A 23,319-nucleotide genomic window follows, 5' to 3' on the forward strand; every position below is an offset into this window, starting at 1 on the left:
TCAGAAGAAGATCCTTGTGGATCCCTTGTGGAACGGGGCTCCTCCCTTCCTCCCCGAGACCCAACCTTTCAATTCCTCCTCACCTTCTCTCTGTTGTTGAGGGATAATGGGAGTTTGCTGTGGGAAGGCTTGGCTGATTGGTGCATAGGCGGCTGGATATGCTGCTAGAACACAAAAACAGAAGGATCAGGCCCAAGCAAGCGTAACACTCGGACTTCACGGGGAGAAAGGGGAACACCAAACCAATGAATACCATGTGAGTGTGATCGTGTCCTGCCATGCATGTGGTCCTACTTAGTTCTGAAAACCCATGCATCCTTCTCTCCCTCTCTCCCTTGCCCCCACCCCCCCTCTCACACACACACTCTTCCTCCCACCCATGGCCCCGTGCAACGTCAGATACAAAGAATTCTAAGACAGAACATTCCACTGTACAGCTTGGTTGATCTGCAGAGAACTTGCACTACGTTGGATTTTATATAAACTGAGCATCCTGGGTAAGGTTAGTAAAACCCAACCTGGGGCTCTCTCCTGGGGTTTTGGAGTACGATTTGAACTTCTACTGGTCCTGTTGGCTGGGGATGATGGGTGTCGGAGTCCGACCTTACTTAGTAAGCTATATTTAGAGGAAGAGATTTGTCGGTCTCATGGAACTGATGGGTTTGCTCAGTCTCTTCTCTACCGACTGCTAGGAGCTCTTCCAATCCTTGAGATTTCTCCCCTCGCAATCAGGGTATCTGCTGTGACATGGAGGGTCGCCAAGAAAGAGGATGGTGGAAAATCACAAGGGAACATTGTCTTCAAACTGCTGAGAAGTAGACAGCCTCCACCGTCTGATCTCTGTGGTACAGTGGTTAGAATGCAGTACTACAGGCTACTTCTGCTGACTGCCGGCTGACTGCAATTTGGCAGTTCAAATCTCACCAGGCTCAAGGTTGACTCAGCCTTCCATCCTTCCCAAGTCGGTAAAATGAGGACCCAGATTGTTGGGGGCAAGAGGCTGACTCTGTAAACCGCTTAGGGAGGGGCTGTAAAGCCCTGTGAAGCGGTATATAAGTCTAAGGGCTATTGCTAAGCGCTATCGCTATCTCTAGCCCTTTTCCTTCTTCTCAGTCCTCCATCCAACAGCCCCATCCAGCTGACCAGGGTAAAAATGCAAAGAGCAATTTGCTGGACCACTAAGGGGATCAAGAGACCTGCCAAGCTGTACAGTCACTTGGTTGTTCCAGGGAGTGAGGGAGGAAGAGACACGGCACCCCTTAAAAAACAGGCACCACAGACTGGAAACGCGCAGTGCGCACGGAAGACTCTTGGAAATTTTGTCTAATTGAGAAAGTAAACCCAGCCTTTCTCTGCCCCACCAGAAACTTCATCTCTAGCACTGCAGATATTTGGGTCATGAAACATCTCCAAAGAAAACAACCAAGCTCACAGAACGCCAAGAATCCCTCTTTTCAACCCCAAGCTACAAACATTTCCCTTTGTTGGAACATCATTCCTGCTTAAAATGTGTCCCGCCCCCACGTAAACGTCTTGGAAACCCAACCCCGAAGTTCAATTGGTGGCATGATCCACAAACATTTCCCTCTTTATCTGTGGGAGAACCTTCTTACTCGGGTGCAGTTTAAGTTTGTAAGAAGAGGTACTTGCCATACACGCATGCTTAACTTCATCCTGCTTTCCAAGCATATCAAACCAGTGTCTCCCATTGCCTTTCCCACACACACACACCCCGGTTTGCATCACAAAGGTTGCCAAGGGACAGAAGCCAAGAAAGGTGTAGGAAGAGACGAAGAGACCCGGGGGGGAGGACAGATGGGGAAGGGGGAAAGGAACAGAGGGCCAAAGCAATGTTGAGACCTGCATAGTGCTGCATGCCTGCATAGGCTTGTTGCAAAGGGTCTGCCACGGTGGGACTTTGAGCTGGGAAGAGAAAAGAAGGAAGAAGGACCAGAGTGAGCAGAGTCCGTTGGAGGACGGCCCCGTCGGCACAGTGGGACCAGGGGCCAAAGCTACCAGGAGGGGTGCTGATCCCTCCTCTTTGACCTGCCAAACCCTTTGCCATAAAGGCTTGTTTCACGAGCAATTTGAAACATGAATAGCTATCCTAACGTTACTTACATTAATAACCCATTGCAATGAGGTCCAGAGCAGTGGTGGGATTCAAATCTTTTTACCTCCAGTTCAGTCGGCGTGGCTTGGTGGGCCCGCTTTTTGTGCGTGCACACACACTGTGCATGAGCGTGCAAGCCAAACACGCACAGAGGAATTCTAACTCACCTCTCCCGGTTGCTTCAGCAGCTGCCGCGTAACACTCTGCTGTGCCGCGCAAAACAGTTACGCTTCAAAAGCAGAGGTTAAAGGTGAGTATGTGAGGCCAGGTGGGTGGGTAGGCCCAACAGCAGAGCGGCAGAGAGAACCGGTTCTGTCTCCACTGCTCATCACCACTACCGGCTCCGCAGCACCGGGCCAAATACCACCACTGGTCCAGAAACAATAGCTAGGTCCAGCCAGGAATAGCTATGGCCAGTGGCCCTGAACTCATCCCACGATATTCTTTATGTACTTTTCTGCATGCATTTCACAACTTACTTCTCTGTTCTTTCTTACTGACAGACAGTTCAGGGGTGGGATTCAAAATTTTTAACAACCGGTTCTTTGGGCGTGGCTTAGGTGGTGGGTGTGGCTTGGTGGTCATGTGACTGGCTGGACATGGCTTGGTGGTCATGTTATTGGCTGGGCATGGCCAACTGAATATCACTCACATCGAGGCACGCATCTCCTCATCTGGCCTCTCATGACTGCAACAGTCGTAAGTATGAAAAAAGGTCATAAGTCACTTTTTTCAGTGCCACTGTAACTTTGAACGGTCACTCCACATAAGCAAAGTACCAGCAAAGTAGGGGGAAAAAACTCCAGAGAAGTTCCAGAGACAAGGAGTCTAGTCCTGCCAAGAATGTAATAAGGATTAATGGAGAGGCAGTGTCTGTAAGCAACACCAGAATGTTTCCTTTCTGCCTTCCTTACAGGATTAGACCAGTAATTTCTTCTAACAACCGGTTTTCCGAACTGCTTAGAAGGTTAACAGCCAGTTCTAGTGAATGGTGCGAACTGGTAGAATCCCACCCCTGAGGCAGTCTCCACATATACCTGGGTACATCTCAAACCTCTATCCATTGTCTACTTTCAGTTCCTTCTTTCTCGTGGTGGTTTCATCTTTCTATGTCCAAATATATTTATCAAGCTACATACTTTGCAAAACCACATTTCCCAATTAGCAACAGCTCAGCAGGATTACCAATCGTTCTGGTACATTTTAAAGCCATCCTACCTAAAACTTTGGTTCATGTCTATTTATTCTGGAGCCGACTATCCCCCACAGGCCTTATTGAATCTGATAGATCAATAGCCTATATTTTTTGTTTTCCCGCACCTGGCAGAGAAACCTGTGGCCCTCCAGATGGAGTGGCAACTCCCCCCCTCCTTCCCCCCACTTTCCCAGGTCAGGCAAGTGGGGTGTGGCTTTTAGCAACATCTGGAGGGACAGTGGAGCTCCTGTCTAAGAAGATTGCGATTCATCTCGCCTGCACAATTAGAGAAATCCCAGGGCCCCCCGTCAGGGGTGGGCTTCAAAATTTTTAGCAAAGGGTTCTCTTCCCGGTTGTTGGGTGGGCATGGCCATGGTGGGCGTGGCCTAATCGGCTTCCTACACCATGGTGGCTGGGCATGTTTGCCCTCCCCAGACTCCGGAGGCTTTTATTGGAGGGAGAAAACAGTCTCCCCGGGCTCCGAAGGCTCTCTGGAAGCCGGAAATGGGCCCATTTCTGGCCTTCGTGAGCTTAGGGGAGGCCTGTTTTTTTTTGCACTCTCGGGGCCTCCATGCACACCCTACACTTACCTGCATCCCAAACGGGTCCCGTGGGGACTCCTGGGAGGGACGAGGTGGTTGGGTGGGGCCAGCCAGGAGTAGGATTTGGGGGTTCTCCAAACTGCACAGAACCTTAGCCTGAACCCTCAGCAGCCCACCTTCCGTACAGTCCACAGTACCAGTAGTTCAACCGACTCGCAGGGCTGCGAGAGAAGCTATTTCTTCTTTGCTTTAGCACAGGTGGATATACACCCATCCCCGTCCCCACGGATGGCCCTTACTTGGTCCAGAACCTTACCTGGGTACGGATGGATCCCATTGGTATAAATGGTTTCCGATGCTGGCTGCCCGTTAGTCTGTGGTGGGAGAGGGCTGAACCCATTGACGCCAATGGGGGTAGCTATGCTGGGGACTGGAGCTGTGCTGATCCCTGGAGGTGTGGTTGTACCTGAAGCATCCGAAAGAGAGGAGGCAAAGGGATTAGGGCAGAGGAAGCCACTCCATTAAGACCAAGCGGGAAAGGACAAGAAAGAAGCACAGATGTGGCTAATAGGGTTTGCTTCCCGCTGGATCTGGCGGTATAACCGTAGCCAGAATAAGCTTTGCCCAGAACTGGAAATCTTCCATCATTCCCCGAGAAGATGTGGTAATTAAAAAAAACAAAACATGAGTGTGCTGAGATGGATAGTCTGACCAAATTATTAAAAAAATAATCAAGACAGCGATTATTACAAAGGATGGAACGTCTGCTATGATTGGTTAAAAGAAAAGGTAATATCTGATCATTAGACAGGTAGTGAAAATAAGGGAGACATGTGACTAATTATAAAGTTTATAGAGAATTAAAAGCGTTAAAAGGACGAAAGAGTTATTGTAATAAGGCAAAACACGCCAGTGATAAGAAAAAAACAAATGCTCAGTAAATGCTGTAAAATATATATATAGGTGTGTATTTGTTTGTTTTTAATTGCATAAATGTTAAATAAATTTTCTTTAAAAAAAAAGAAGACTTGAGCAGGAAAGGACAAGAAGGGAGCACAGATATGGCTAATATGGTTTGCTTCCCGCTGGATCTGGGGAAAGCTTGTGGAATGAATAACAGGATTGGGAGAGACTTGGGAGATCTTCAAATCCAACACCCCGGTCAAGCCGGAAATTATTTCAGATACACATCGATGTCCGAGCTCTTCTTAAAAACTTCCAGTGATCGAGTGCCCATCATTTCTGGAGGCAATCCGTTCCACAGATGGATTGTCCTCACTATCAGGAAATTCCTCCTTCGTTCTAGGTTGCTTCTCTCCTGGATGAGTTTCCACCCGTTGCTTCTTGTCCTGCCTTCTGGTGCTCTGGAGAATAGCTTGACTCCCTCTTCTTTGGGGCAGCCCCTCAAATATTGGAAGTTCCCTCAAAACATGTCCCCCCCTGGTTCTTCTCTTCACTAAACTAGACGTATTCCAGCAGCCATTCTTTCTATGGCGGAAGTTCGTTTGCTTGTTTATAACCTTTAGAGTAAAACGAGGACCCAGATGGTTGGGGGCAAGAGGCTGACTCTGCAAACCACTTAGAGGGGGCAGTAAAGCGGTATATAAGTCTAAGTGCTTTTGCTATTGCTATTCCTTCCTTCCTTCCTTCCTTCCTTCCTTCCTTCCTTCCTTCCTTCCTTCCTTCCTTCCTTCCTTCCTTCCTTCCTTCCTTCCTTCCCTCCCTCCCTCCCTCCCTCCCTCCCTCTGCCCCATCTCCTTCCTTCCTTCTCCTTCCCATCTCCTTCTTCTAATCTCTATTCCTTCTTTCCATCCATCCATCCATCCATCCATCCATCCATCCATCCATCCATCCATCCATCCATCTATGGTGTGCAATGGTTAGAATGCAGAATTGCAGGCTAATTCTGCCAACTGCCAGCAGTTTGATCCTGACCGGCTCAAGGTTGATTCATCCTTCCATCCTTCCGAGGTGGGTATAATGAGGACCCAAAATTGTTGGGGGCAAATATGCTGACTTTGTAAAATGCTTCGAGAGGGCCGTTGAGCACTGTGAAGCGGTATATAAGTCTAAGTGCTATTGCTCTTCCTTTTCTCTCTCTATCCTTCCTCCCTCCCTCCCTCCCTTCCATGGTGCACAATGGTTAGAAGGCAGCATTGCAGGCTAACTCTGTCCAGCAGTTCTATCCTGACTGGCTCAAGGTTGACTCAGACTTCCATCCTTCTGAAATTGGTGAAATGAGGACCCAGATGGTTGGGGGCAAGAGGCTGACTCTGCAAACCACTTAGAGAGGGCTGTAAAGCGGTATATAAGTCTAAGTGCTATTGCTATTGCTATTCCTTCCTTCCTTCCTTCCTTCCTTCCTTCCTTCCTTCCTTCCTTCCTTCCTTCCTTCCTTCCTTCCTTCCTTCCTTCCTTCCCTTCCCTTCCCTTCCCTTCCCTTCCCTTCCCTTCCCTTCCCTTCCCTCTCCTTCCCTTCCAATGGTTACAATGCAGCAGGCAAACTCTGACATTCTGATGTGGCTCAAGGTTGACTCAGACTTCTGTCCTTCCAAAGTGGGCAAAAGGAGGACCCAGATTGTTGGGGGCAAGAGGCTGACTCCATAAACCACTCAGAGAGGGATGTAAAGCACTGTAAAGCGGTATATAAGTGCTATTGCTAAAATTAAACAAGAGAGCTTCACTGGAGGCTAAAGGGCCAGAGAAGTCCACCTTGGGCACTCAACTTCCTTGATGGGAAGATGCTGATGCAGGATATCTACTGTGGAGGAAGCTCTGAAGCTTATTGGACTTCCACCTGGCTCTTCCTCCTGGCCACCCCAAGAAGATCGTTCAGAAAGGCTCATACCTGACGAGGGTGTCATAGGAGCTGCCACCAAGCCGCTCACGTTGAAAGCGGCCATCTGCTGCATCTGTGCTGCCGCGATGGCTGCCATGGGGTTGAGACAACTTCCTTGTGCGGCAGCCATGAGTGCTGCCTGCTGCTGCATTATCTTAAGGAAAGAAGGACACACGTGGGGAGTGAGGAGGGAAGGAGGACAGCCAGAGGAAGAAAATGGAGGACAGGGGAAAAGGAAGAGGAGAAGAAGGGCAACGTTAGCTTGGACTTCACGGGTGAAGATCGATCTTCTTCTTCTAGTGAGGGACAACCTACAAGGAACGTTCTCCCACCCCGAGATGGAGACTGGCCTTTTTGGCCTTCTTGAGGTAGTTCTAGGCCTGTGAAGACAAACATCAAGAGACACTGAGATGATGCCTTCAGATGGACAACAGCTTTGACATAGCTTCCTTCATCAACGTCTATGGAGATTCTCAACCATCCAGGTCATGGGTGTCCCAAAGGTGCTTTTTGAAAGGCAGATGAACTTTCTTCATTTTTTTTTTCTGGACGACATGTCGCTTCTCATCCAAGAACCTTCTACGGTTCTACTCAAGAAGCTTCTTGGGTGAGAAGCGAGATGCTTTCAAGAGAGGAACTAAGGAAGTCTAGCTTCCTTCTGAAAAGCACCTATGGGATAACTTCCTTCACCAACCCTCACAGTGAGCTATGTAAAGAAAGTCCATCCTGACCAATTAAGGATGCTAAGACTAGGATGGAGAGCCAGTGTTCCTCCAGATATCCCAGAACTTCTGGCATCTTGGTTTCTCAGCCACCACAGCTGTCTTGGGCTGATGGGGGATGGAGTGGAGAACAGATGAAGGCTATCTAATTTTTCTACCTTTCCTTCTAAAACCATCACAGCTGAGGTGAGATTTGAACCAACTTTTCTGGCCTTTTTTTATGTGTCAACGCACATACCGCTTGTTCTATCTCCTGGAGAAGACCATCCATGTTTGTCTCCTCCCCGTAAGCAATGCAGCAGCTTGCATTGGCCAGTGGAGGGCAGTGCTCACCACTGTCCTCTCCAGAAAGGATGTATGGCATCTCCGATGATGAAAATCTCCTTCCAGCTGAGGCGGTAGGTTTGGGGGAATCTCCTATACCCGTGATGGCGGACCTATCGCACACGTGGCACAGGTGGCATACAGAGCCCTCTCTGCGGGCTTGAGAGCTGTCACCCCAGCTCAGCTCCACCACACATGCATGTGCGCCTCCCACCGGCTAGCTGATTTTCAGGTCTCGGCCACACACGCAGAGGAGTTGTGTGCACATGTGCAGGGGTGGGTGGAGGGTGGAGGGGGATTGCATGCACATGCACGGTGGGCAGGTGGAGTGCCGGGGGGTGTAGCACGGCCCTCCGCACTCCCCATTTTGAGCCTAGTAGGCCTCCCTGCGGCCTCCTGGGAGCAAAAATGGGCCACTCCCAGGAGGCTGCAGGGAGGCCTACTTGTTGTGGTTAGCTGGCAGCAGGTGTGGATGGCTGAGGAGAGCGAGGACTCAGATGAGGGGCCAGGACCATCAGGGAGTGGACTGCTGCCTTCAGAGATTGTGTGGGCTGGCAGCAGCGATGAGGAGGTTCCCGAGAAGCTTGTGCTAAGTGCGCATGTGTGCAGGGCTGCTCGGAGGAAAGAGCAGCTACAACAGCACGGGCCACTCGGGTGTAAGGCTGCAAGGTAATGGCCCCTCCTTCAAGAAAATAAAAGCCAGCTGCGAAACGAACATACTTTGCAGAAGGCAAAGACGTTTTGACTCTCCAGCCTCGTGGACATTCCAGTATCCTGAGTTTGTATTTGAAGATTCTTATTTTGCAAATTATTTCTTGTCTGTTATCTTTTGGCAAGTCTCGCACAGTTTTGGCAAGGCTTGTGCTTATCACAGCTCATTATTTTGCAAAAGCATTACAAGGTTTCTGTTCCTTTTGGATTGTGTTTGATTTGTGGGTCAGAACACTACTAGGCCCAAAAGCGGAGCAGGGGAGGGGATCGTGCCCGCATGAGCAGGGGGGGCATGGCAAACGGAAGGGGTTGCACAGGCATTGCATTAGGAATGCAGGCACACACACACACACATGCTTTCACATGAATATGTGTGCACTTCCGGCATGTGACAACGAAAAGATTAGCCATCACTGTCCTATATGACAGCTGTCCTGCTTAGCTTTTCCACACTTAGCCCAAATCATCTATGGCCAAATGGTGTCTCCGTTCAGGTCGAGGAGGAAGAACAGAGAACCAGGGAGCCTTGGTTCATTCCTCACACAACTAGCCCCTTCTGGCTCGTCCAAATGTTCCTCGATGGGGAAATAATGGTGCCCTCTGGTCAGGGCATCCAGCCTCTCCTACCGCTTGTGTGTAGGCTCCGTAGGCTCCAAACTGGATCGTCATGGGGTTGAAGATACCCAGCTGCCCCGCCATTTGATGCATCCGCCGCAGAGTTCGCTCCTTGTCTGTGTCGGCAAACTTCACAACTAAACTGGAGGATGCACCCTAGCAGAGGGAAGAGAGAAGCAGAGACAGAAACAGAGAGAGTGGGGCAGATTGTATCCGGCACTTGTGTGTTGGTTTGAATGGAGGAGTCTCGCAAGCGAATCTTACGGGAAAAAGGCAGTTGCAACAGAGAGAAGCAATGTTGAAGATCAGGGTGGGGCCTTTATTGGGGAGTTTCCCTTCCCTCTGGTATCTGCCAGAGCAGGAGTCGCCAACCTTTTGGACCGCAGGGACCACCAAACTCATCATTTTAAATCCCGCGGACCAGAGACCCTGGGAAAATCCCCCCCAAAATGCCTGCAGGAAAATTCCCCACCCCGTTTTCCTACTGATCAATCATTCTTTATTTGGGATTACAGGGCACCATCTCCAGCTCTGTTCTCAGAGGGAGAGAGAGAGAGAGAGAGAGAGACTTTTGGCTTCATGCAAGGAAAGCAGCAGAAGCAGCAGAAGTCTTTCTTTCTCTCCCTCAAACTCCTCCAAAAATGAGTCTTTGTGAGACTTGTCAGTGCAGCCTCTTGGAACAGGAGGCCTTTAAGGGTCCCAAAGACTCATTTCTGGCAGAGTTTGTGGGAGAGAAAGAAAGACTTTGGCTGCTTTCCTTGCATGCAGCCAAAAGCAGAAGAAGAAAGAAGTGGAAAGAAGCAGCCCGGTGGCCAGGCCAGGCACAAGGTTCCCTCCCTCCACCCTTTCCCTCCTCCCCTCACTACGTGTTGTTCACAATGCAAGTGATGCAAGCCTTGTGTTCCCACAGGCCATGTGGGCAGCTCAGTCTTGTGTTTTTGCACAGGCTGGATTAATTGCTTTGGGGGGTGACATTTCTCTACAGACCACCCAAATTTTCTCGTGGACCACCAGTGGTCCCCGGCCCACCGGTTGGCGACCACTGTGCTAGAGCAGAGGTCTCCAAACTTGGCAACTTCAAGACTTGTAGAATTCTGGGAGTTGACGTCCACAGTTGACGTCTTGAAGTTGCCAGGTTTGGAGACCTCTGTCCTAGAGGTAGTTCTTGACTTACAACCACTCATTCAGCGAGTGTTCGAAGTCACTGCGGCACTGAAAAAAGTGATTTGATTACTGATCCTTGCACTTACAACTGTCCCAGGATGCCTCATGGTTACGTGACCAGAATTTGGGTTCTGGGCAACCAACATGGGTTTAGGACAGTTGCAATGTCCCCAGGGTCATGGGACCACCCTTTGTGACCTTCCTAGCCAATGCCCGATAAGCAGTGTTGGGAGCCACCCCATGAGTCATCTAACCACTGCTGTGATTTGCTTAACCACCGTGGTAAAGAGGGTTGCAAAATATCTTAATAATCCCCTTGTTTAGCAATAGAAATTCTGATAACCAATGGTGAGTTAGTTTACTTTCTTGTCATTGCACCTCATACAATGAAATGAAACACCATCTTCAGTGCACATCATGACCATGAAAATAAACACAAACACACATCCTTCACACTCCACACGTCGAACTGAAAACCCCTGACACCGTACCAACACTGCGCTATACAGTAGAAATGGTGGTTGTATGTTGAGGGCTACCTGGAGCAAATTTCCCCCATGTCCTAAACTAGCAGAATAATAAAGTTGGAAGGGACCTTGGAGGTCTTCTAGTCCAACCCCCTGCTCAGGCAGGAAGCCCTAGACCATTTCAAATAAATGTTGTCCAATCTCTTCTTAACAACTTCCAGCGTTGGAGCAACTGCAACTTCTAGAGGCAAGTCATTCCACTGGTTAATTGTTCTAACAGTCAGGAAATTTCTCCTTAGTTCCAGATTGCTTCTCTCCTTGATTAGTTTCCATCTGTTGTTTCTTGTCCTGCCCTCAGGTGCTTTGGAGAATAGCTTGACTCCCTCTTCTTTGGGGCAGCCCCTGAGATATTGGAAGGCTGCTATCCTGTCTCCCCTTAATCCTTCTTTTGATTAAACTAGACCTACCCAATTCTAGCAATCATTTATGTGTTTTAACCTCCAGCTCCCTAATCATCCTGGTTGCTCTTCTCTGCACTCTTTCTAGAGTCTCCACTTCTTCTTTTTTTAATATTGTGGTGACCAAACTGCCTTCCTTGAGCAGGGTTTTAAGTTCTTGAACCTACAATTCTACTCTTGCCTTTTCCTGAAAATACCGCCTTCACCGAGCCCAACAGTTGAAGTGGATCGTTTCTGCTCCCCTGTTTTTCACCGCCCTGTGAAAACGGCGACCCAAAGTGGGGCTTATAAAAGCATGAAGTAAATACACCACGTCTCAGTTGCTACATCATACTAAGCTCTCATGCAAGGCTGGTTTACTGGTAAACAAACCACACGGCGGTTTAATGTGCAGATCCAGAGCGGACCAGCTGTTCCTGACCCACCTCTTCAATTTACAGAGCCCTGTGTAAACATGTAGACTTACTTATCCCCAGATGAAATGATTTAACGCTCATATTCAGGTTTTTGTTTCTATTGGGCGGGTCAAAGCCATTGGGTTGTTGGACGTCTAGCCAATGAATTAGAATAACAGAAGAGCAACAGAGTTGGAAGGCATCTTCTAATCTAACCCCCTGCTCAAACCAGAGACTGCACCACTCCAGACAAATGGCTGTCCAGTCTCTTCTTAAAAGCAGCGGTGGGATTCTACCAGTTCGCACCTATTCACTAGAAACGGTTATTAACATTCTAAGCAGTTCGGAGAACCGGTTGTTAGAAGAAATTACTGGGCTAATCCTGTAAGGAAGGCAGGAAGGAAACATTCTGGTGTTGCTTACAGACACTGCCTCTCCGTTAACCCTTATTACATTCTCGGCAGGACTAGACTTCCTGTCTCAGGAATGTCTCTGGAGTTTTTTCCCCCTCCTTTGCTGGTCCTTTGCTTGTGTGGAGTGACCATTCAAAGTTACAATGGCACTGAAAAAAGTGACTTACGATCATTTTTCACACTTACAACTGCTGCGACATCCCCACAGTCATGAGAAGCCAGGCGAGGAGATGCATGTCTCGATGTGAGTGATGTTGAGTTGGCCGTGCTCAGCCAGTCACATGACCACCAAGCCACGCCCACCACCTAAGCCACACCCACAGAACCAGTTGTTAAAAAATTTGAATCCCACCCCTGCTTAAAAACGATGGAGCGCCACAACTTCTGGAGACGAGTCGTTCTGCTGATTAATTCTTCTAGCTGTCCAGAAATTTCTCCTTAATTCCAGGTTGCTTCTCTCCTTGTTTAATTTCCATCTGTTGTTTCTTGTCCTGCCTTCAGGTGCTTTGTAAAAATAGGTTGACCCCTCCCCTCTTCTTTGGGGCAGACCCTCAAATATTGCAACACTGCTGTCATATTTGCCCTTGGTCCTTTTTTTCACCCAGATGTTACTGGAAAAATATGGGCTGTTTCGATCAAGAGAGACTTCTAGACCTACCATCGCTCAGCTAACCCCGCCAAAAGCAACTCTCGCCTGGCCAGCACTCCTGTCCATCAGCTCAAAAACCCCTGTCCTAAACCATCCCTGGTCACCCTATTCTACCGCCCATAATAGACTAGTCCACCCCGCCACGGATCTGACATTTGCAAAAAGGCCCAGGATTCTGAGGTATTCTGCCCGCGGTGTCCATGGAAACAATTGATGGGAGACTTTTGCTATCTCCACCGGAATTGACTCTCCATGGGTTCCAGCTAACTAGCCTTATTTAAGAAAACAACCCTTATCTTTATTTACATGAAACGGGATTGATTTTGTCCCTGTAATGAAACAGCCAGAGTCTGTTTGGGGGGCTGAGAGAAGCTTGGAGATAAAACGTGCTAATCCTTGCAGTGACCATTTCCTGAAATGCGTTTTTAATCCCAGGATCCCGGCGTGCTATTTTTCTCCAAGGCCAGGATTGATTTTTTTAAAAAAAATTATGTATACGTACACACACACGCACACTTCAGTTTCATGACTAACAATGATCCTGATTATGCTTTGGTCATGTATTTCACAGTTCCTCCCTTTCTACCACCTTAGAATTGGGGGTTATAATCTTCAGGTCACTCAGAAGATGCTTGAGCATTTCAGCTTTGGGGCCTCTAAGAAGAATGGATGATTTTGGAGCTTTTGGAGTTTTTTTTAGGCCTTTGGAAATTTGTCTTCTCCTTTTGATGGAGACAGTCAACAGTCAATAGATGAAGCTTTCCTTCCATCTTCCTTCCTTCCTCCCGTTTCCTCCCTCCCTCCTTTTCCTTCCTTCCCTTCCTCCCTCCTTCTTCCCTCCCTCCCTCCTTCCTTCCTTCCCTCCTTCCTTCTTTTTTCCTTCCTTCCTTCCTCCTTCCTTTCCTCCCTCCTTCCTACCTCCCTTCCTTCTTTTTCCTTCCTCCCTTCCCTTTCCTCCCTCCCTCCCTCCTTTTCCTTCCCTCCCTCCCTCCCTCCTCCCTTCCTCCTACCTACCTTCCTTCCCTCCTTCCTTCCTTTTCCTTCTTTCCTTCCTTCCTTCCTTCCTTCCTCCTTCCCTCCCTCCCTCCTTCCTTCTTTCCTTCCTCCCTCCCTCTTCCCTCCTTCCTTTTTCCCTCCCTCCCTCCAATCTACCTTCCTTCCTTCCCTCCTTCCTTCTTTTCCTTCCTTCCTTCTTTTCCTTCCTTCCTTCCTTCCTTCCTTCCTTCCTTCCTTCCTTCCTTCCTTCCTTCCTTCCTTCCTTTCCTTTCCTTTCCTTTCCTTTCCTTTCCTTTCCTTTCCTTTCCTTCCTCTCTACCCCTATTTGTTTTGTTCCCTTTTTCTCTTCTGTCCTTCCACCCTCCCTCACTTCCTCCATTTCCTTCCTTCCTTCCTTCCTTCCTTCCTTCCTTCCTTCCTTCCTTCCTTCCTTCCTTCCTTCCTTTCCTTTCCTTTCCTTTCCTTTCCTTTCCTTCCTCTCTCTACCCCTATTTGTTTTGTTCCTTTTTCTCTTCTGTCCTTCCACCCTCCCTCACTTCCTCCATTTCCTTCCTTCCTTCCTTCCTTCCTTCCTTCCTTCCTTCCTTCCTTCCTTCCTTCCTTCCTTCCTTCCTTCCTTCCCCTCTACCTCTTTTCTCCTTCCCCTCCTCCTCCCCGCTCCAAACTCTTCTGGGGTGGTTGGAGCTCACTGTCAGCCCGACCTCCTTGCAACCGCCGATCGTTTCAATCCTGTTCTACAATCGCCGCGGCTCCTGGGGCTTCCCTGCTCCCTCCCTTCCCCTCTCACTCTCATTTAGAACTATGACCTTCATTGTTAATTAAATGGCAGTTTTCTCAAGCCGGTGATTCAATTACCTCCTGACACCTGCTTGGAGAACACAGCTGCTGATCAGAATAAACAGCAAAGAGTTATTTTTTGCAACAAGTGATTTGATCCCCAAGAATCTGATCCAATCATCGAGATGATAAATTAGCAGCCGATGGAACAAAGGGGGAGAAAATGTGTGTTTGGGTGGAGAGAGGGAACGTGAGGACAAGAAAAGAAGGAAGGAAGGAAGGAAGTATGTAAATGTAGAGGGAGGGAGGGAGGATGGAAGAAAAGAGGTAGAGGGGAGGGAAGGAAGGAAGGAAGGAAGGAAGGAAGGAAGGAAGGAAGGAAGGAAGGAAGGAAGGAAGGAAGGGAAGGGAGGGAGGGAGGGAGGGAGGGAGGGAGGAAGGAAGGAAGGAGAGGTAGATTAAGGGACTGCCAACTGCCTTGTTGAACTAAGGAAGTTCTGGTCCCGTCAAGAACTATCGGTATTGCACAGTGGCTAACAATGCCTTTGGCTCTTTCCCTTCCAAGCGCATGGAGTTGCACACTACTGTGTTCCTCCCTCTGGATGTAGGCTTTGGCCCACACTTACCGGCATGGTCTGACTCCCATGGAGAGTGCTAATGGCGGCTTGAGCTTCTGCATGGCTTCCATATTTGACAAAGGCACATCCTAGAGGCAGAGAAAGAACTCAGTTCGGTTCAGTTCAACTCCGTTCAGGTTTCAGTTCAGTTTGAGCGAAAGGCCGAGCAACCAACGTTGGCTGTTCAGGGGTCCCGTGTATCATGCAAACCCAGAAATGGGGTTCAATCCATCAATGGATTAGACACAGTAGATCAGGTGGATCCAAGTTGGATACTTCTTTAGACCTCCCATCAATACCCACCAACCTCCTAGATTGGTCCTCCCTGCCTAGTGTCTGCCATGTAGACTCCCAGTTGATATACATATGGATCCTACCTCTCCTGCCTTCTTTCCATTTCAGACCCACCCTCCCATTTCATCTGCCCCCCTCACCTTTACTGGCTCCATCGGGGCCTCGGAGGATGGTGCATTCTTCAATCTGTCCGAAGGGTTCGAAGAGTCGCCGGACGTCATCTTCGCTTTGTTGCTTCCCCAACATGCCTACAAAGAGCTTCCTGTCTTCTAAAAACAAGCCACCTCTCATTAGTCGGAGTAACAGAAAAATGCAATGATCAGAGCCACCTGGAAGTAAACTGGGGGTGGAGTGGCTTTGATGACTAGGCCGGCCCTAGAAGTGAGGATCAGAGGCATTGTGCAGCCAGAGGACCTCTGGATCTTCAAAAGGAGCCAAAGCCAGTCATGTTAGGAAGACACTAGAATTGGTCTCATTATGTCAAGAGCTCCATGGTTCACTGTAAGAAATTGCATCTCCAGTTCTGCATTTGTTTTCTTAACTAACCCATGGAGGACGTCGTTGTCCTACACTCTTCCATCAGCTAGCAGAGTCTGACATGGCCATGACAGACTTCATTCTGCTTTAATGGTCAAGTAGACCACATGGATGTAGTTTAGAGATAATGGCCGCCAAGAAGTCCTTGGTACTTTCTGGCCTCTGTTGTTTGCTTGCTCAGAGAGTACCAAGAACCCCACAAGTCAACCCTGAGCTACATATATTCTCTTCTATCGCTGGTCACCTCATGATGGGACTCTTGCAACATGGTCTACATGGGGTTGCCCTCGAAAACCACCCAGAAGTCACAGCTGGCTCAAAATGCAGTGGTGTGAGTAGTGATGGTCACTTCTTGTTGTGCCCATGCAAGCTACATTGACATCCAGTTGGCTTCTGGGTACAATTCAAGATACTACCTGTCACCTACAAAGCTTTCAAGGCATAGGTCCTGGTTATCTGATAGATCACCTATCCACCATCTATTTTTGCCTACCTGGTGTGCCCTCCAAAACCAATGAGGAGGAAGACTGCCATGTGGCCATGGAACCTGGAATATGGGCTTATCCAGAATTAAGCTCGGATTTATGTGGCAAAGGTTTTCTGAATACACCAACCCTGGGAGAATTCCCACAACCCATGAAACGTAAAATTTGGTTTACAAATCACAGTAGCTGCATTTGCATCAAATGTGAAGTAGAAATTCACACAATGCCTGAGCATGAGACAGGAAGGGAATTTGGGAAAAGGCAAAGCAGGAATGAGAATATCCTGGATATCTGGAGTCCCAACCATAAGCATGAGATGGCAACAGGTTGTGGCATGGCCCAACAGAGGAAGAAGAATAGAATAGAATAGAATAGAATAGAATAGAATAGAATAGAATAGAATAGAATAGAATAGAACAGAATTCTTTATTGGCCAAGTGTGATTGCACACAAGGAATTTGTCTTGGTGCAAATGCTCTCAGTGTACATAAAAGAAAAGATACATTCGTCAAGATTCAAGAATCATCAGGTACAACGTAATAGTCGTAAAGTATAATGAACAATTGAATCATACTAGGAAACAGTCAATAAAAATTGTTAGAAGAGTGGATTGGCCTCTTCTCCAAAGTATCTGAAGGCAAGGATGAGAAGCAACTGGTGGCAGATCATCCAAGACTGATCCAACCTAGAGCTAAAGAGGAATTTCTTGACAACGGATCCGTGGCATGGCTTGCCTTCAGACATTACGGGTACTCCATCGCTGGAGGTTTTCAAGAAGAGGCTGGAGAACCATTTGGCTGGGTTAGGATGCCTTGAGCAGGGTGTGTGTGTTGGATCAGGAGACCCCTGAAGTCCCTTGCAACCCTATGATTCTACATTCTAGGCAAGCTAGCAACAGGTGAAGCTCTGAGGTCATGTTCTGAATTGACTCACGCTGGAGCAATAAATAGGACAGATACAGAAAGACTGGGAGATCTGAAGGTTACGGGAAGCACGTCTTCCATATGTGCGCACGCCAGAGGAAGAGACTATTAAATAACGTAACAAGCTCCTACGTGGTTATGATTGACTTCCCCAATAACCTACCATTGCTGGCTTTCTCAAGGGTCATAAATAACCAAAAGCTCATTGGAGTCTCTGTAAATAATGACCCGTTCATCATTATTACCAACATCTGTCTCTTCTAGCGCTCTCCGCAGCGTTTGGCTTTAATGGCATTTGACACAAGAGATAAGGTGGCCACTCTTTGCAGCCCGGGAAATAAATAAATAACAGCCTGGCACGGCAGACTCTTTGTCCGTGGAGAGGCTGAGAAAATTAGTTAAGGGATCGGGTTTCATCCATTCTCTCCTTAAGTATAAAGCCGCTCTCTTCGAAACCAGAGCAAGCCGCAGGAGCAACAATTGTGTTTTCTTGGACTGTGGGACTGAGAGCTAGCTTCAATTTCCCTGACCCGCTTTCTTGTGGGAATCTGTAAGTCGAAAACATCAAAGAGGGTCTGCAACTGTGCAATCCGAGGCCAAGCCCCTACTTTTAAAACTGCATCCATGTACAAAGGGGCCACTGCAATTGCACAGTTGCAGATGCCTTCTGGAATATTTTTACACGCATACACAGCCTCTAGAGATGTCCTGCTTTTGGGAGGTTGGCCTGACTTGCTTAATTAGTCTTAACTTTACTACCAGGGTTCCAAGAAATACACCTGTAGGAAACAGAACTTGGAGGCAGGTAGGTTCCTCAAAGATTTTGAGTCTCCAAGGTTGCCACTTAGTTTGTTTCTACACGGCTTAATGAATTGTACAAACCCATCCCAACTGTATGAGGTTGCGTGTCTGAAACTCAGAAAATAGGTTGGTTGAGTCACCGATGAAATGTGTCTCATGGGCTCACATAAAATCCGTGGCCTTCAAAAAGAACAATACCCATGTCATGGTGTCATCCTGTAACTGCTGCCTGTGTGGGCTTGCGCCTTGATGCCTGACGCAGGTATGTATGTCAAATGCTACAATTACTGTTCACCATCCAGAGTCACTTCACATGCAATGGGCAGCTATTGTCAGGAAATCAGGAATCCGGGCAGCTCAAAAGAAGGCAAGGGTTGATCGCAAGCTTAAGCTCTCGACAAGAATCGGAACTACTGACAATCAAAACAAGTTGGCAGCAGATAGACTCGAAAGCAGGGTTTTCCCCAATCTGGGTAACTTTAAGACATGTGGACCTCAACTCCCAGAATTCCCCAGTTGAACTCCACATGTTGTAAAGTTACCCAGGTTGGGAAAACCCTGGGTCAGGTGTAAGAAATAAGGAACCAAGATTGTTCAAACGAGTACACGTTTTTTCCATGCTAGTGTTCTACAAGAATCTGAACTACTAACACCCAAGGCAAATTGGCGGTAGATAAGAATCAACAGAATTCAAAAAGGGCTGGACTTAGATCTCTTATGGATGTGAAGGGACTCAAGGCTGATGGTGCATTCGACCCCTCCTTCGGGTTTAACCTGGTTACCTCCTACAGCTATATAGATTTGTCGAATGAAGGAACAAATACAAAGAAATGTGCTTACTTGCATCAGGCATCGAGACACAAATGCATGAAGGCAACAGTTACACGACAATGTCATCATGCATGTAGTGACACCGTTGTGGCTTGTAGACCTTTGTGTTGAGTGTGAAGTGCTTAAATATGGTCTGACAATTTTTAATCTCCCTCTCCTTGTCCCCAACCCTATGGAGAATCCCATAGAGGTCTAGAAATAATACAAGTTGTGTGAATGGAGATGCAACCTACTGTCTCTTCTCAGCATAGAGACGGTTACTACCAGGAGATCATCTGTTCAACCGGCTACTCTGGGACTCTCTGCTCACAGCAGCTTCACAACTGCGCTGCTGTTCTTTTTCAGGAATCTCTATTTTTAAAACACACGTGAGTTGGGCAGTTTTTCAGTCAGGCTACTTTGAAATGGACGGCAATCCCTTGAACTGCTCTTCAAACAGATCTCGGTCTATTGTTACACTGAATGTATTCCATGCTCCCCCTCCATTTTGTATGTTAGTTTCTTATTCTGTGCCTGCTCTCTCTTTTTAAGTATGAAGAACTGTTGGTTCTTCCGTGGACAAAGCCAATTGCTAGAAGATTGTATCAGCTGCAATGGGAAACATTTGAGTTGCCAACTCTTGGTTTGATTTCTCTCCTGCCTTTCTGATTTATCTTGTTGTACTGAATTTATATATTATAAATTTAGAAATCAAGAAACTACATTTTTTCCAAATAGTGTTCATCGTTATTCTCATTTTAGTGTCATGCCTGTAACTCTGCAAGGAAAGCCAGGCTCAAAAGACATAGAATCGTCGAGATGGAAGGGAGTTTGGAGGTCTTTTAGTTCAATTCCTTGCTTAAGGCTAGAGACCTTATACTATCCTGGTCAAATGGTTGTCCAGTGTATTTCTGAAAACCTCCAGTGACGGAACACCCACAACTCATTGTTCTGTTGCTTCATAGTACTTAACTGTCAGGAAAACCCTTCTTATTTCCAAGTTGGATGTCTCCCTGACTAGCTTCCACCTGTTACTTCTTGGCCTGCCCTCAGATGCTTTGGAGAATAAGTCTTCTCTGTGAAAGTCCCTCAAATACTGGAAGACAGTTACGTCCCGTCATGACTGGTTGAAAATCTTCAAATACTCTGAATGGAGATTTCATCCCAACTTTCTCCTCTTGATCCAACCGTCTGATAATTGTACCACACTAGCTAAGATCACTATGAACCTTTTCACAAACACCCACCCACAAAAAAACAACAACTCTTCTTGAAAATCTTGAAAGAAGACAAGGATTTGGCTATTGAGGTTCTGGAGCCTTCATTGATGTTCCTCACCTCTACATCCACCGTCTGATCTTACCACACTTGCAGAACTGGTTATTCCTGATTACCTTTGGGGTTAGCTATCACCCCACGAGTTGGAAACTCATGAAATGTCTTCCTGATATTTCTCCAGAAAGAAAAAAAAAACTCTGCAGGATGATGGCTCATGTCCAATCATTGGCAAGCATGGGCTGAAAGATGGAGAGGATTGTCTCCCTGGGAAGGATTTTATTTTTCTCCTCCTTCTCCGAAGAACCTGGCCAAAACTGCTATCTTGTTTTAGCCATTGATTTTTAATCCCTCACCAATTACATTCTGTAAGTGGGTAATTTATTTCCTAGTTCCCTCTGGGATACCTGGAGCTTTTGCTGGCACTAGCTGAATTGTGTTTAATAACTACATCTCTTTTGGAATAGATTGTTATTTACCCTGCTCGGGCCTGAGGACCTGGGAATAAAAGAGCAATCCTTGTATACATGTGACTGTAGGCAGAACCCTGGGGGAAAAGGTGCAAAGACCGAGGAGGAGAGAGGGGAGAAATTTCAGATGAGAAGTCAACCAAGGTACACCTTGGATACAAGCCATTCAAGTAGCAAGAGTAGCCAGGAAACTGGGACTCTCCACTCTGTTGATCAAAACTATAACTCCCAGGAGCTCGAACCAGCTCAGCTGCGGTTGAACAAGGCCGGGAATTGTACTTAGTGAGACCTAGAGCAGGGGTTTCCAAACTTCAACTCCCAGATTTCTGGAAGTCCACAAGACTTAAAGTTCCCAAGTTTGGAGGCCCTTGATCTAGAGGCCAAGAGATTCCTCAACTAAGAGATGATATTCTGCAAAAAAAAAAAAAAAAAAGAGGTTGAACTTCATAAATTCAACAAGAAGAGATGGTTGCAAATAGACCTCGGATGTGTAATTGGGAGGAGTTCTACTCTGGGATTTTGTAATCCCCCTCCTCATTATTAGGCAAACAGAGAGACTTTTGGAAGAGTGGGCAGACTGTGCTAAGTCATCTCCAATAAAACTCATCTTAAATAGCCACACATCATGTACCGTGCCAATACATTGCAACATCCTGTTTGTAAAGAAGCGTGTGAAGGCCAGCACCAGCTAAAGAACTGTCAGCTGTGATTTTCACATTGTTGCACAGATAATGCTGCCGCTAATAATATCATCAAACAACATCTGTCTCTCCTAGGTCCTTAGGAAGGCCTCGATGGGTGAATAAAAATGCCAAATCCGATCCCAACATCTGGCTGACTCTGGGCTCACCCGCTATCATAATAATATCAACAATAATCTTTCAAGAGATCCATGCAAAATCAGACCAATTTGAAGTTCCTTTTGCTAACACCGATTGCTTTGTTCTAATTGAAAATGGAAACGGTTTGGAAGGCTGTTATTTTTGGCAAGGAGAAGAGAATTGTTTCCTCAAATGAGGGTAAGGTAGTGGCATTTATTTAAGTAGATAGCTTAGGGGAGCATTAATAATTCACCCTCCTCGTGATTTGTGAGGTTGAGAATTTTCTATCGGTTCTCCAAGTCCTGAAGCTTCTGGCAAAACTTCAATCTGGTTGTAAACGCTACTACAGTATTTGGGATTCCAACTTGCTTTTTTGAATTATTCAAGCACATTCCCCTAGAGGGCGCCAGTCAGCCACGAACAGCTTTAAAATGTTCTCTACAGAGAGGGCGGGTGTCACTGTCCGCTAAGTTTAGATGTTATGCACAAAGTATCATGGCCAAATTACAGCAAACCAAGATGGAATTTGGTTCAGGTGTGTCCAGAATGCCTCCTTATTTTTTACTGTCAAATCTCCATTCTCATGCCCATGTCTACTTGACTAAAATGCGGACTTGTACGTATTTCTAGGTATCGAACCCAAAATAAATAAATAAATGCAGCCACCAAATGTTTTTAAGTAAATGGTAAATCCCTCACCATCTTGGATCCAAGGCTAATGTGTAGCTTTGGTGAAAAAGCTTTAAAGCTTCCAGAAATGGGTGGGGTAAGGGAAAAAAAAAAAAAAGCAAAATCTCGTTTAAATTTAATTAAAATTCAGTGTGTCGGCGTGCGTGGGAAGTGGGCACAGCTCTATAATAGAGTTCAGCTTTTGTGTTCCTCGGTGCCTGCAAAGTTAAAGGATCAAATTGTCCTTTTCTAGTTCCGTTTTTGCTTTTTATTGCAATCACATCAAAAATAAGGACGGGGAGGTAGCAGTTGTTCAGAGCTCAACCTGACGGGGTTCAGTCACATCACTGTGCCTCCTGCCTCTAAAACGAGGGGTTTTTTTTCCTCTCCCCTACATGGGTTGGCTTAATTGCTCAAATGCTCACTGCTGTGTAAACCACAAACTGTGTTCTTGCCTCTAAGGTCAACGGCCAAGTATCAAAAGTGCCAATTTAAATGTAGCCGGTGGAGAGATTGCTATTTAAAAAAAAAAAAATGCCACCGGTCTGAAACAGATGCACGAAAGAGCAGTCCGAGCTCCACCAACCCTTGTGTTACAAGGGAGAAGAGGTTGTCAGACCCCAAGCTTGGACTTCCAAAGGATTTTTTTTAAAGGTTTGCCATAAGCTAGGATTCTGCATCTCTGTTAGTTAAACTGTCTCCTCCTCTGGACCCTTCTTACTCCAACAATCCGTGACGATCTGCAAATTGCAAAGGTTTGCAAGGTTCCTATTTTACTCGGAATCCTACAATCGGAGACTTGAAGGCTCCACTAAAGTCATCTACTTTCCTACTAGTGCTGGTGGCCATACACAAGGCTTCCTCCAAAGGGATCGCCACTGTTTCTCAGTGGATTTAAACCCAAGAGTAGAATGACCTTCACCATTAGGAGGTTCTTCGTGAAGTTCTAATGGAATTTGCCTTCTGGGAAACAAAGGGCATCATTCCAAGAGCCTTGCAATTAATTATTTCCAATTTGGTTTTGCTTTGCTTTCTTTTAAGGGGTGAGGAGCTACTTAAAAACAGGAGGACTTGAGTGGCACAGAACGGAGAACCGAGATCTTAATTTGATTTGAGGGGCTCGGGCATGATGATATTAAGAGAATATGGTTCCTCTCGGTCTGATTCAACATTGTAATGGAACGGAGACCTGGGGAGAAGAAGGGAAGAGATGCTGCCTAGGGAAGGATCAAACAAG

At 47.0% G+C, this 23,319-nt stretch overlaps 1 protein-coding gene across 8 annotated transcripts in view; it reads right to left on the minus strand.

Annotated features, from left to right (window-relative positions):
• Positions 1-23,319, minus strand: part of CELF6 (CUGBP Elav-like family member 6) — a 149,036-nt gene that overhangs the window by 22,041 nt on the left and 103,676 nt on the right. For 4 of the 8 annotated variants that reach the window (XR_015745121.1, XM_087941496.1, XM_026709510.2 and 1 more), the window contains 7 exons: positions 15,432-15,560; positions 15,007-15,086; positions 9,074-9,217; positions 6,699-6,843; positions 4,167-4,316; positions 1,861-1,923; positions 84-164 (listed from right to left, as the gene is read on the minus strand). Coding sequence is in view for 7 of the 8 variants with exons in the window: in XM_087941496.1 (XP_087797622.1) it covers positions 84-164; positions 1,861-1,923; positions 4,167-4,316; positions 6,699-6,843; positions 9,074-9,217; positions 15,007-15,086; positions 15,432-15,560 (792 nt within the window). In the remaining variant the exon portion in view is untranslated. The remainder of the gene's footprint in view (positions 1-83; positions 165-1,860; positions 1,924-4,166; positions 4,317-6,698; positions 6,844-9,073; positions 9,218-15,006; positions 15,087-15,431; positions 15,561-23,319) is intronic. The other 4 variants (XM_087941497.1, XM_087941501.1, XM_087941499.1 and 1 more) reach the window with 3 other exon arrangements.

Source organism: Pseudonaja textilis, chromosome 13 (genome assembly GCF_049901715.1).
Source record: "Pseudonaja textilis isolate UNSWEBS1 chromosome 13, rPseTex1.2, whole genome shotgun sequence".
Taxonomy (NCBI): domain Eukaryota; kingdom Metazoa; phylum Chordata; class Lepidosauria; order Squamata; family Elapidae; genus Pseudonaja; species Pseudonaja textilis.